Raw genomic sequence first — 15,237 nt, 5'->3', positions numbered from 1 at the left:
TGACAAATTTTTTCATTTAATTTAGTATAGCTGCTAGAGTTTAAAGACAAGTAGATACAGAAGCCTATTTGCTCTAAGTATGCCTTTTCAAAGTAAACCTTGAAGAATATATTCCCAATTTTGCACTGATGCAGAGCCTCACTGTAGAGGAAAGGGTTTACTCTAATAGCTACTGGGCATGTCCGTAAGGAACAATGCCACAGTGATGTCACTCATTGAGAGATGAGATGAGTGTGAGACATCTCCGAGAGTAGCTCCAGCTATGTCTTGGTCTTATTTTTAGACTTTGTAAATAGTTAGCATGTAAATAAATATTTTGAACAAAAGACCACTGTTTTCAGCAAGATCTCTTCTAGAGTAAAAAGCCAATGAATCTCAAGATAAAGCCACAATAACAGATGGTGGCAGCAGTGACTACACCCTCAGGGGAACAGTAGAAAACGGCAGCAAAAGTCTCAAATGAAACCCAGCAACACTGCAGAGCAGTGAGTGAAGGACTCAAATAATGAGGGCAGCCCAGCGACTGGCAAGACAAACAGCGCTGGAAAAGACAACCTCGAACCAGGGTGAGAAATGGCTACTTCTTTGCCCCTACCAGAATCCTTTCAAAATCTAGAGGCCCCAGACAGGCTAGGCAATGGCAAAATTGGTGAAGGCACTTTACCTCTGCTCTCGCAAGTAAAGAGAACAAAGATCAAGTTAGCACTTTGTTATACACTGTTGGGAGCATGACAGATGATATACTGGCCAGATAGGGGGTGAACGAAGAGACAGCTTCCTACGAGGATGTTATTGGAGCCATTGACTTCTACTTCAGTCGTCTTAAAAATATTGTGATAGGGTGAAATTTAATCAACGCAGTCAAAAACAGGGTGAAGGGATTGACTCATTCATCAACAAATTGTGCTGCTTAGCTGAAAGTTGAGAGTATGAAACACCTAAAAGACGACCTGATCAAAGAAAGAATGGTCCTTAGCGATTTAGATGAGAATCTCTCTGACTTCTTACAATCTCGGGAAGATTTAAATTTAAGCAAAGCTGTACAACTGGTCAGACATGCCAAAGAACAGACGCAGAATCGGGCTTTTATCAGAGATGCGAAGGAAATTTCCCAAGAATAGCCCAATGAAGTCATTCAATTGTTTGGTTGTAAAATTGAAAGTATAGCAAGGCAGCAACCAGAGAAACACCCTGAAAAGGTGCCAATCACCATTTTCCAATGTCCCCACTATGGCAGGAAGGTCCACAGGCCCACTGTGAGAGGAAACGGTGGTGTAGTGGTAATGGCACTGGACTAGTAATCAGAGGCCCAGGCTAATGCTCTGACGACATGGATTCACATCCCACCACGGCAGTTGGTGGAATTTAAATTCAATTATTAAATCTGGAATTGAAAGCCAGTCACAGTAATGGTGACCATGAAACTATCCTTGATTGTCATAAAAACCCATCTGGTTCACTAATGCCCTTTAGGGAAGGAAATCTGCCATCTTTCCCTGGTCTGACCTACATGTAACTCCAGACCCCACAGTAATGTGGTTGACTCTTAACTGCCCTCTGAAGTGGCCCAGGAAGCCACTCAGTTCAAGGGCAAATAGGGATGGGCAATAAATGCTGGCCTTGCCAGCAATGCCCGTATCCCATGAAAGAATAAAAAAAAGTGGGGAAAAATGCCCTACCTGAATTATGTAGTGCCATGAATGTGGCAAGTTGAGCCATATTAAGATGGTCTGCCATTCCAGGAAATTTGTATTTACCAGACAGAAGGAGAAATCTGTTAAAGAAACCTCAATTCAAGAAACTCAAGTTGACTCAGAATGCTGTGAATCAGGCTTCATAGACAAAACTCCATGCCTATGACCACAAGAGGGCATCGTAGATCTTTCATTTCTCTTCCAGGAGAGGCTAGATGAAGTTGGAGACAGGTGCACCAAGGATGAAGTGGAGTTGACAAAGCTGCAAGGTGACATTCTTGATTTGCTCTTTAAGGAAAGAGTGAAGGAGGATGATAACCAAGATGCCATTAATGCTGATGATTTGTCGCAGGAGGAGATCCTGAACCTTGCTTTACTTTTTGAAGAAGGCATATGTTCTGATGAAGTTCCAGAGATGTCCAGGTTACTGAGGAGTAAGCCCACACCAAGGAGTGTGCAAGCTGAACCACTACCTACAGATTTCAAAAATTCCTACAGTATTAGCAGGACGTACATTATTTTTTTTTCAGAGTATTCTTCGTCCTTCCCTTCATCCATCTGATTTGTTCATGGATGATTTATTACATAATACTTTATTCATTGCAGCGGTAGAAGTTTGTAGACCCTCTATAGCTGTACAAATTTTCACAGGAATTGAATGAGCTTCATTCTTTCAAGCAAGAGCAGCCAGCAGTCCAACATTTCCCCAAAATACTAAGAGGAAGGGAAAGAAAATAGAGAAAAAAAGAAAAATCTCTGTTCATCGCCTTTATACTGTGGACCAGAAGCAGAAATCTCTGAGGAGGTCATTGTCTTCCAAGGAGAAGATTCTGGAGAGCATACGTCCTCAAAGAGAGCCAAGAACACAGTCAGAGATTGACACCATCAGCACAAGAGACTTTGGGGGGCGGTGGTGGGAGGCGTAGGAGAATGCGTGTATAAGTATGGGAATAAAGACTCCGGGGAAGGTATAAAGGGTTATCTCCAATGATAGCTCCTTACGCATATGCTCAGTAGCTATGTCACAGTGCTGTCACTCATTGAGAGGAGATGAGTGTGAAGCATCTCGCAGAGTAGCTCCATCTGTGTCTTTGTCTTACTTAACCTTTGAAAATAGCATGTAAATAAATGTTTTGAACAAAAGACCATTGCCTCCAGCAAGATCTCTCCTAGAGTAAGAACCCAATGAATCCCGAGATAAACCTGCAATAACAAACTCACCAGGGTTGAATGTGACCAAGAGTTGTGTTATGCAGTTCTGCATGCCTAATGTACTGCAAAATACATTTTAGAAAATAGACAGCTTTCGTTCGAGCCTGTCTATTGCTGAATTGATGTTAGCAGTTCATTGAGTGGCCCCTCTCCCTGTGCCATCCAAACCCACACTGTACTTTCTTCACATAAGTGGGAGTGAATGTATGACTGATCTGGATTGTAGAATTCAGGTTCTAAATGTGTATAATGGTTTGGAATGTTAGTTACAAAATTTAATTTTGTTTTCACTGCAATCTTATTGTGCTTGTTCTGTATTATCATTCACGTGTTCATTCTTGGTGCTGTGGAGGATGTTTTGTTTTCCACTCTAAAGCTTATAGTTGCCATTTATTTTCCTACAGTAGCCTCATGGATTTATTAAATGTATAAATTCAAGGGAACAAAATAGCCAGGAATAATAAATCTCAAAATTTGTTATATCCCAAAATTTCATTAATCTCATGTAGCTTGTAAAGCATGTTAGTCAACAAATTTTTTTACATGAACTTGGTTGTTCATGGATCCCTTCATTCTATCCCCTTAATGCAAAGGCCTGACTTGTACTGGGAAATAGTGTGCCAAACTTGTATCCAGAGCAGGCTTCCTCTGGATATAAATAGAAAAAATATATTTTATAGGCGTCAATGCTCTTACGCTCAGAAATCTGCCTCAAATTCTTCATCCATTCCCAGAACAAAGCAGGGCTATGGGCTTGATCAACAGGGTCCCTGCTATTTCAGCTTTGACACTGATATTCCAAGGTAGGTGGAGGGAACTTGGAACTTAGTAGAACAGGAATCATTCAAGTATTGACGGAGCATGGCCATGTGCACAGGTTCCAACAACTAAAACAAAGTTTTGAACTAAAGAAAACATTTCCACAGGTAGCTCAGTGATTGCCTCTCCCTCCTGCTTCAGGTCTCTGAGGCTTGCTGTAGCATCTGTTCCAGAAAGCCAAAGCCATAATGGCCTCCAACCCTTAATAAGCATTGACCAGAAAATTTGGGCAGCTTCATTAAAATACACCTGACTGCAAAGAATGCTGTTTTTTGCCTTGTTTATTCAGAAATGCGATCATATGACCACCTTTGTCGGAAGATGGCAAAAGATATGAATGCTGTTCTTGTCTCCATTGAGTGAGTAACTGCAAACTAACAGCGTTATTCTCTTGTTTGATGCATTTTTAGGATAATTTTGTAGGTCGGTTGCAGAAAACTCAGGGTTGGTTAATTGGGTATCTGTTATCTTGAATAATGTATACTGTCAAAATCAGAATTAAAAGTTACTTTGTGATTAGGTTCCATCTGGTTTCTACTTCAGTATTTTCACCCTCATGGAAGGGAATCTGTTTCCTCTAACAACTGCAATTTTTTCATGTTGTAGCCAAAAATGAAACAATGCTAAGAGGTTTACTTGTGGCTGGATGCAACATTGCATTGATAAGATTTATTTGCACTTGGACTGTCTGATCAAGGATTGACTTGTGAGCCTTGGCCCTTTGTTCTTGGCTGTATGCCACCTCTGGTTCAGGAAACCAACAGACAGATGTTGAGTTTTCATTTCAAAAAGAACTTATTTATCAATGCTAATGGAGTATGAGGGAGAATTTCCATATGATTTTTGGTGTATTGTCAGTGAGTATTGGGGCAAGTGGTATTAATTCTTTAAGGACCTCTGGTTCGGCCACAGCAAGAACAGGAAATCCTGATCAAAGCATAACTGACGCCTGCTCTACTCAACGCAGACCAATTTAAATTAACTGTCAAGCATTGTTTGAAATTTAACTGTCAGTCACCATCAGCAGTGCATTCTCCATGGCAATGCCACTTGCCAACCAATCAGCACACTTTTCACAAAGTATAAATTGTTCTTTCCTCCCTTATTCTGGTATTCTTGAGTGTCCTGATGAGTGCAAGATGAATAGCTTAGACATGTCTTCTTTTTCATCAATACACAGACCAATTTCTGAGAGGGATCCTTTAAACAGTCAGTAAGCCTGTACAAGGCCCATAAATTTGGACCTGTTTTCACCCATACCCTACCTGTAAAATAGGTGCAACAAGATCCAATATCTCTCTCTCTCAGAAACTTACCACTGAGGAAGAAGCAAATAACAGATGTCCAAAGGAGAAAATTTACAGATATTTATGGTTGACATTGCGTAATGATCACTATAGACAATTTTTTTTCTTAAATTGGATTTAACATTTTGAATATTCGAATTAAATGTTTATTTAATGTAGAATTGCATTTTTCTTAGTACAGCATGACTCAGAAAAGTATTATATCAAGTTGAACTTCACAAGTTGAGTCTTATTGAAGTTAATTACATTGTGTGCCCTTGAATTTAGATATCGTCTTGTCCCAGAGGTTCATTTTCCTGAGCAGATTAATGATGCTTATAGTGCTACCAAGTATTTCCTACAGCCTGAGATTTTATCCCAATACTCAGTGGATCCAAATCGAATTGCAGTTTCTGGAGACAGTGCTGGAGGAAACTTGGCTGCTGCTGTAACTCAGCAGGTAATACCTCTCATTGTGGATTGGACAAACTATATGATAATTTTAACAAAATATTAGCTGATGACCTCTCACTAATTAGCATGATTCCTCTCATTGTTGTGATTTTAAACTTAGAATTGGAACAAATCCATTTTTGTGGAACGTGCAGGTGCACTTAATACTGAAGGAGAAAGCAACTCAACATGTATAACAATGAATATACATTTGAAGAAAACTGTGCAAAACTGGAGAATTTTTGAAATGTAAACAAATGCTAATTGTTTATCCCAAATATGCTGCACTGGTGTTCAAGGCCAGAGTGTTGTTATAACGTTAAAATAGAATAATCGTTTACAACTTTGAAAAGGCAACTTGTGGATTTTTTATAAAGGAACTTCAATGCTATAGCAGATAACAACTCAATTATGACTTGAGTGTCATTATTTGATCTGTCATCCATAGCTCAGTTGGTAGCGCTCTAGTCTCTGAATTAGAAGGTTCTGGATTCAAGTCCCACTTCACTTGAGCACAAAAATCTCAGCTGAAACCTAAGCGCTGTACTGAGCGGGTGCTGCATTGCCAGAGGTGCTAGCTTTTGGATGAAATGTTAAAAGGATAATTTGAAACAGAAAATGTTGGAAATCCATAACAGGTCTGGCAGCATCTATAGAGTGAGAAACAGAGTTAATGGGCAGAATTTCCCCCCAACTTTGGGGGGGAGGTTTAGGAGCGGGTGCGTGGAAGCGCACCTCCAATTGGTGCCCCCGATTGGGGGTGCACCACCATTTTATGTGGGCAGGCCAATTAAGGCCCGCTTAGCATGACGTCTGCAAGGAAGCGCTATGCGCTTCCTGTGTGGGCGAGGGAGGGATTCCCTGAGCCGAGAGTGCGCTCTTTTGTGCATGCGCGCGAAAGAGCACACTCATCTCCCTGAGGCTAAGTGCTGCCTCAGGGAGATCGGCTCTACAATAAAAAATCTGAAAAATAGAAAAAAAAAATTTCCTGGCATGTCCCTCATGCACATGAGTTGGGACACGTCCATCACTTTTAAATACACTTTAATTACATTTTTTTAGAACCTACATGAAACCTCATCCCACCCGTGGATGAGGTTTCATGCTTTATCCAATGCCCGCCAGGGCTCCTGGCCTGCCTCCCAACCTTAAGGTTGGACGGGCAGGTCCATTAATTAGTTTAACGGCTTTGTCAATGGCCTCAATTGGCCATTGACAGGTCGGCGGGTGCACAACTGATTCTGCTGAGTCCCCGCCTAGCTGAAAATTTAAATGGGGCGGGGTGACGTTGGGAGTTCCGCCTGATGTCATCCTGCGTCATTTTACGCACCCCACTCGCCGACTGGGCAATCCTGGCCAATGTTTCAGCTCAGTGACCTTTCATCAGGACAGAACTTTTGTTTTTGTTACACCAAAGCCCTGTCTGCTCTCAGACTTGAAAGATGTCAATGTTATCATTCAAAGAGTGTAACACTTATCCCTGGTGTCCTGGCTAATGTCCATCACTAAATCAACGTTGCTAAAAAAAAAAATCATCTGGCCATTATCACAGAGATAAAAAGGGTCATGAGATAAAAATGCCGAAGGGTCATGAGGACTCGCAACGTCAACTGTTTTCTTCTCCACCGATGCTGCCAGACCTGCTGAGTTTTTCCAGGTAATTCTGTTTTTGTTTTGGCCATTATCACATTTGTTTGTGGGATCCTATATCATAGCAGTGGCTACACTTCAAAAGGACTTCATTGGCTGTAAAGAACTTTCGGATGTTCTGAGGTGGTGAAAGACATTATATAAATGCAAGTCTTTCTCTCTTTTCTAGATATATTGATTCATCTGCCCATTTTCTATGCATACAACATGACTTTAGTTAAGTGTTGTATAAATTCTACCAGTTAACAGTATTGTGTATATTTTCCAAATTATTTAAGCAATACTACTATCAAAGGCGAATGAGAATAATTTCTGAGAAAACATTGGTATCTCTTGAATTACTGCAAACATTGTAATGTGACTGAAAACTCTGGTAGCATCCAAGTCCCTCAAAAATGCTCAAAGCATCAAAAAATAATCCTTCTGTTTTTGTTTTATAGCTTGTTATGGACAGAAGCATCAACACCCGACTCAAGCTTCAAGCTCTTATATACCCAGTACTTCAGGCTCTTGACTTCAATACTCCTTCCTACCAACAGAATATGGCTGCACCTATCTTGTACAAACAGGTCATGGCCCGTTTCTGGCTGGAGTACCTGAATGGGGACCCAAGCTTTGTCCAGGCAATGTTGGTCAACAACCACACAGCTTCAAACCTAAGTCAGCTGAGTTCTATCCGAGATCGCTTAAACTGGACAAACCTTCTACCACAATCGTTTATAAAAAACTACAAACCTGTCATCCAGGTAATGGGAAGTCCACAGGTTATAAAGGAGTTGCCAGCATTACTGGACCCAAGAGCAGCTCCACTAATTGCAGATAAAGAAATCCTGCAGTTGTTACCAAGAGCCTACATTCTGACCTGTGAACATGATGTTCTAAGAGATGATGGAATAATGTATGCAAAGCGCTTAGAAGATGCTGGAATAGAAGTGACTCTTGACCATTATGAAGATGGATTCCACGGTGCCATGATATTTGCATTGCCACCTACCAACTTTGATGTGGGAAGCAAGATCATGAGTAACTATATAAACTGGCTAGACAAAAATTTGTGAACCTTTTGTCAGGGTTTGGGAAGTGGTAATAGAAAATGTTGCTCATGCAAACTGTACTTTTGAAAAAGACCTACTACATATTTATGCAATGCAACAATCCAATGCAAATTTATGTTATAGAATTACTGAAGCTATCTTGTTAGGCTTGATAAAAAATTTATGCAATGCAACAATCCAATGCAAATTTGTGTTATAGAATTACTGAAGCTATCTTATTAGGCTTGATAAAAATTTTAATGTGCATTCTCTCTACTACAATAAATCTGTATAAAAACAAAAGTGTAATTTAGGAAGAAATAGCTGTGTTAGCTATTAGTATGGTTTTGCATAATGATCAAAAAGTGGTATTGCTTAGCATCTCATTTACATGCTAACCTTAGCATATGAAGAAATCTTCATTAGGTCAGCAATGTGTTTTGCGATAATCTTCACTGTCATTGATAGAATCTGCCTTTTTGGCAAAATGAATCATTTAAAATATATAAAGGTTATTTGCAGTCAGTGACAGTCTAGAAATTTATCATGTGTGCACTTGAATGAATATAAAAGAATCAAACCTGTGTAGTTATGTAAAACTCCTGGGACTGCAGTAGAACTCCCACAAGTTCAAATTTGATGGGAATCAAAAAAAACATTAAGACAGTTCTTTTTAAAAACCTGAAACTTAACACATGCTAATAATAAAAATCTATTCAATTAGAGTACTTTCAGTAACAGGTTTTGGGTACAAAGACCACCAGTTACATTGAATAGCTACTGATAAAAGTTATGGATTACAGTAAACTTGCATACATTTTTTTTCAATTATCAAAATAGATCATCTGCTGAGTTAACAATCTGTATAGTCAAATGATCCAAATGTTTGTTAGAAAATACATTTGCCAGGTCTGTCCGGTAAGTTGATGCTGGAATAGGAGTGATTCTTGAACATTATGAAGATAGTTCCATGGTGCCATGATATTTGCATTGCCATCTACCAACTTTGTGGGAAGCAAGATCATGAGTAACTGTATAAACCGACTAACAAAAATTTGTGAACCTTTTGGTCAGAGATTGGGAAGTTGCAATAGAAATTGTTGCTCATTGCAAACTGTACTTTTGAAGACCTACATATTTATGCAATGCAACAATCCAATGCAAATTTGTGTTATAGAATTACTGAAGCTATCTTGTTAGGCTTGATAAAAATTTTAATGTGCATTCTCTATGCTACAATAAATCTGTATAAAGACAAAGGTGTAATTTAGGAAGAAATAGCTGTTAGCTATTGGTAAGGTTTTGCATAATGATAAAATGGGACTGCTTAGCATCTCATTTACATGCTAACTTTAGCACGTGAAGAAATCTTCATCAACGATTAATGCTCATCGTGGAATCACCACAAATTTAAGTAATAAATGCTGTAGTTTATTTTTAAAAATGACATAGCTGGAAGTTTAAAAAAAACAACCTCCCCCAAAAACTGAGTAACCTGAAAGTACTAATCTCACTTTGTTTCAGCTGACCTTAAAACTACTGAAAGTCAACTGTTTTGTTTTTGTCACCTAAACCATCTGATGAGATTTGTCTTGCAATTATTTTTGCATGTTCATTATCCTTTATTTTAAGTTTCATAGAACTTTTTTGTTGGCAACGCTGAAATTGATCTTATCAGGACTACACTATATTACAGTATTCAGAATGATTTTTATTTAGTTTGAAACTAGTTATACAAAAGGCTGTATATTTAACGATGTTTTGTGTGGTTTTTTACAGTATTTTGCTGGTTTTAATTTTAAATTTTCTGTAATATTTTGCTGGTCATGCTGAAATGCTATCTCAAAAAATGATCAATTAATTTGTTGTTTTGGAAGATTTTTATATTGTCAATTGCTTAGGAAAATATAATTTAATACTCCCAAGTGCTTTGGTATGAAACCTGGCAGCCTCCCTGCAGGGCTTCAAGGGAATGGGGTCTTCAGAGGGGTGCCCTGGTGTTGATGGATGCCCCTGTGATAATGGTGGCGTTTGTGCCTCATGACCACACATAAGATCGCTGAATAGTCAACGTCAGTGCTACAATTAATTATTGTTCCTGAAAACTTGTAGATAGAAAGTTTTTTTTTCATTTGCTGCTACCGTGACTAACTCCTTTTTAAGTTCTCCCTCTTTTCTCCTCCTCCTCCCCACCCCGTCTCCCCCGGACAATCTCCCTTCCCCCTGCCATATCTTTTTCTCACCTGAAAGCAGTGACTTCTGTGGTTTCAAAAGCCCTGTGATATCCTACTTGAACTCTTCATGTGAGCGTAGACTGTGTTGACAGCGCAGTCAAGTTTGGATCCTTACCTCACCTGATGCTCATTGGTATCTAGGAGTCACTTGATAGTGATTAGGAGTGGGAATTCTAGATGATTTGATTATATTTGACTAAGGTCAATTGTAGAAGCTTCCTTGACTTGTAGAGCTCAGGATCAAAACTAACTTTTAATTTTCACTTTAATTACACATCAGTATACGGTTACCAATTACAAATTTGTTCATATTTTTAAAATAACATCAGTGATTGTTTTAGCACTTAAGCTTTTGCCAAAATAACCCTAGCTGTGGTAAAGCCCTAAATTAGACCTAAACTTTGTTCAGAATGCCTTAGTTTTATCACTTGTTCCCTTTTAGATGAGAGAACATTTTTGGAAATGTAATTTATGGACTAGTAAAATAGTAAAAATAACAATCAGCCAGTCAAACAAGTGGGCAACTGTAAAACAACTTTAGAGGGTGCTAAAGTTGGCAAGTTGGGATGGAAGAAGAAAAATGTTAGAATCAGTATGAAAAATGTATAGATTTCTTTACATACATAGTGGCTTATTATCTGTTTGTTATATTGTTTACATTTGTACCAACTAGTGCCTGTGATAGTAACACTCTGGATCACAGTGCTGAACAGAACTATTCATGCAGTAATGAAAGGTGTCGTTTGGTATAACCGCCAGGAAAAAATGTTAAAATAATTGTTTGAAATATATATATATAAGTATATATATAAAATATGGAAATCAGTGTCTGTTCTTACACCATTTATGTTTCAGTTGTATATGAACAAAGATATAATTGCAATTTGCCTGTTATTTGAAAATAATATAAATTCAAATTTTGACCTAGCATATAACTTTATAAATTATTGACAAGAACATGGCTTATAACAGAAAAATATAAGCAAACTAATTGTTTTTTTTTAAATCATCTATTTATGTAACCCAAGGTCTCGTAAGAGATCAAAAGGACTGATACCTTCACTTTACTAGGATGGCGCAAAAAAAATCTGAAACAAAAACAGAAAATGCTGGAAAAACTCAGCAGGTCTGACAGCATCTGTGGAGAGAGAAAGAAAGTTAACATTTTGAGTCCGTATGACCCTTTTTTGCGTGAAAATCTATTGGATATGTATCAAAAGATGAAATGTGAACTTTCATTTATGATTTGTGAGCTCCTCAAAAAAATTTACAAGTTAAAAATCCAAGTAACTTGGGCTGTGAGGACAAGTTATTTTAAACAGACAGGGAACAATACATCTCCATCTCTCAAAGTAGACTGTCTGCTCAGATGAGTAATCAGCTAATCCCACATCAGACACATAATGATCATTGGGCCTTTCTATAAAAATGTCACTTTAATAAAAAGACATCTAATAACGTGTTTTTAAATTGTGATAACAACAAACTGCAGAACTCTACTTATTAATTATCAGATAGGGTAAATATAGCTAGACAATGGACAAAATGCAATTTTTTTCCTTTCTAAAAAGGGCTTTTATCCCAGAAGGGCCAATTGTGAGTCTTGAAATGACCTAATTCAGAATACAATGTTTTCCATTTGACTCTGAACTTATGCCATGTCTTACTGTATTTAAATTACACTTTTCTGGTTTTTTAATGTATTGTGACTCTGTACAAGATAAAGTGCACTTTAAACAAGGCAAATAAAAATTAAAGTTGATAATTAAATATTTCTCTGTTTTCATAAACAACAGCCTTGTTTCCAATTATGATTAGTTCTGGTAGTGATCAGAATTTTGAAAACATGAGCTATATTTATGTCAATTAGTTTTGGTATCAGAATTTTAAGTGACTTGTTTCTTTACCATCATGTCTGTAACTTATCTGGATAAGAAACAAGAATACAGAGGATCTCTTGTTTCCGATGCTGGCTTGATTAAAATATGCCAGTGAAAAGGCTGTCTGCTCATGATCACATCTTTGGATTATTTACAAATATATTTTTTCACACACAAATTCAGACAATGCATATTTTAATAACTAAATGTGCAATTACTGAGTTTACATTTTGACCATCTCTAATAATGCTTAATCATCCTAATTCCAGTGGTCCAGTTTGAATGGGCGGTGTTAACCCTGTACTTCTGCTCCCAGATGCTCTCCATGAAGTTTGCTTATTTCTGTCCTTATTTAAGCCCATCTGCATTTGACATCCCGCAAACACCATTAATTTACTGCTGTCCTTGCTGACCTCCCATCCTTTGCCATCTATGGACTTCAGTTCTAGTGCCCATATCCTCCACCAAATTCCACTTGCCCATGGTTACCTCTGTCCTCACTAACCTACATTGGGGGTCTGGAAGCCAATGCTTTAAACTTAAAATTTTCATCTTCATGATTAAATCCCTCCATTGCATTACTCCTCCCATCTTACTCCTGCCTGATCCATTGACAACACCAATTACTATTGTTAAAGAGCTCATTGAGAGTTTGTTAAGGGGCATGTTCTAATTTTGACAGGGGCACATAGGCTGCATGTGCTGTCTGGTATAGACCAGGTAAAGGGAGGCAACAGACAGCAAGAAAGCAGTCATGGCTGCCCCAGAGGATTAGGTAGGCCCCATGAAAGGGTGACCCTCACAGTGGGGGACTCAGCCATTGATACACAGGTGCCACCAGGCCAGTACAGGTTGCGGGTGGGTGGTCAGTAAGTGCTCTGGCAGCACAGGGGGAATAGAGAAAGGGGCAAGGTGCCAAATACAATTGTGGGGGGGCCGGGGGGGGGTCACCTGAGTACGAGGAAGGTAGCAGCTGGCAATGGGAGCGTGACAGTCAGGTTTGGTTCCAGTGGCAATGAGGAGCTATATCTTCTGTAGGAAGGGCAAAGCCCCAGCCATCAGAAGGGTAGGGGCAAGGGGCTGGAAGGACAGACGCCAAACACTGAGCAAAGGATCAACCAGCGAAGACAGAGCAACTTGAGATGACCAAGAACCAGTGCTGCAGAAGACTGCAACTTTCCAGGGAGATGGTGGCAGAGCTCTGTGCCTTTGTCGCTGAAGACCTCATACTTCACAGTACTGCCCACCATACCCTTCAATAGCCATCAAAGCCACTGTGGCCTTGAACTTCTTCATTTCTGGCTCCTTCCAAGGATCAGCTGCAGACCTTGCTGGTATCTCGCAAACAGTTCATTGCATCTTGCTGGTCACTGATGCCCCTTGTTCTTATAGACAAATTCTTGAACTAAAAGGGAGTCAAAAGTTATGGGGAACAGGCCAATTCCATGGAACCATAGAACACTACAGCACAGAAAACAGGCCATTCGGCCCTTCTAGTCTGTGCCGAAATATTATTCCGCTAGTCCCATTGACCTGCACCTAGTCCATAACCCTCCAGACCTCTCCCATCCATGTATCTATCCAATTTATTCTTAAAACTTAAGAGTGAGCCCGCATTTACCACATCAGATGGTAGCTCGTCCAACACTCTCACCACTCTCTGAGTGAAGAAGTTCCCCCTAATGTTCCCCCTAAACCTTTCCCCTTTCACCTTCAGATCAGTCATGATCTTATTAAATGGAGGAGCAGTCTCAAGAGGCTTTATGGCCTACTGTTCTTGTGTGTCTTTTTCCTAGATGTCAACCTGCTGAGTATTTCCAGCATTTTCTGTTTTTTTTCAGATTTCCAGCATCCGCAATATTTTGCTTTGGTCCTGAAATAGCAGAGAAGCTTTTTCACCATCTCAAATAATACTTAAAGATAATCGGCTAGAAATTGGGTTGCCCTGATTTTTGGGGAAGGTGGTCGTGATTCATGTAATGCAGATCAAGGTGGGCAACACAGCAAAATTCATGTACCCACCTCATCTGAATGATTGTGGTGCTAGCTGGTGCACCTCCAGCACTGCTTTCTGCTTCTGAATGCTGCTGGTAACTTCTGCTCACAGTAAGTGGCCCCAGCAGCATTGTTTGCAGACCATTAGGTCTAGGCAGCCTGTTCTTAAAGTCAGATAGTCTCAAAGCAAAGCTGGACAAAAAAAAATGATGCTATGTAAGTTATTGCAAAGCAAATGTCAGGGCAGATAGATCCACAGTGACAGATGCGGGGCTGAAGGCATTAAATGGTGGGTAGGCAGGAGCAGAGACACCATGGATGTTGGGGAGAGAGCCAGGAGGCCCTTTAGGAAAACCTCAGAAGGAATGGGAGCAGGTGGCCAGGAGTTCCTGGACGCTGGACCCAAGTACCTGACCGCTGTGCCACAAGAGGTCTAACAACTTCAAACAGGTGCTCAAGGTCAATGAATGCATCTTCATATGACATCTCCTACCCAGCACACCATCGCCTCAGGCTGTTCATTCATTACACTCCCAGCAGCACTATCTGACACTCAGGACCGATGCTGAACATCCAGATACCCCATCTTACATACTTATCAATGCTGCCAGCCTCACACCCACCTCTTACTGACTACACATACTTTCAGTTATTCAGATATGGCAGGCACATCACCCAAACACAGTGCTACACAACCACTGGTATCCTGCTCTCTCTCTCTTGCTGGACAAGGTGGCACACAATGGAAGGGAGCGGAGCAGAACTGGCATGGGACAAGGATGCCTGCATTTCCTGAGTCCTACAAAGGGAAGTTGATTCTCCTGCATCGAAGTATCAGCTGCGATCCGTCTGTAGTATCTGCCATTGCTGAGAAGATTGAAGACAATGGCATGCCTTACGCTCCTTCTCAATTCTGAGCAAACCCTCATCCTGTTAACTGGGCTGATGAGCAAGCTGACAGTGTGACCATAGACCTCTTG

The 15,237-nt window shown here is 39.8% G+C and overlaps 1 protein-coding gene across 3 annotated transcripts in view; it reads left to right on the top strand.

The window, feature by feature from the left end:
* LOC144693790 (neutral cholesterol ester hydrolase 1-like) overlaps positions 1 to 11,061 on the top strand; it is a 41,606-nt gene extending 30,545 nt beyond the window's left edge. For all 3 annotated transcript variants that reach the window (XM_078563823.1, XM_078563825.1, XM_078563824.1), the window contains exons 3-5: positions 4,015 to 4,084; positions 5,300 to 5,471; positions 7,555 to 11,061. In XM_078563823.1, coding sequence (XP_078419949.1) covers positions 4,015 to 4,084; positions 5,300 to 5,471; positions 7,555 to 8,172 — 860 coding nt within the window. In that variant the 3' untranslated portion in view covers positions 8,173 to 11,061. The remainder of the gene's footprint in view (positions 1 to 4,014; positions 4,085 to 5,299; positions 5,472 to 7,554) is intronic.
* The last annotated feature ends 4,176 nt before the right edge of the window (positions 11,062 to 15,237 follow it).

Source organism: Cetorhinus maximus, chromosome 19, assembly GCF_964194155.1.
Source record: "Cetorhinus maximus chromosome 19, sCetMax3.hap1.1, whole genome shotgun sequence".
NCBI classification, from domain to species: domain Eukaryota; kingdom Metazoa; phylum Chordata; class Chondrichthyes; order Lamniformes; family Cetorhinidae; genus Cetorhinus; species Cetorhinus maximus.
The sequence above is the reverse complement of the archived record's forward strand: the minus strand, read 5'-3'. Positions and strand labels throughout refer to the sequence as shown.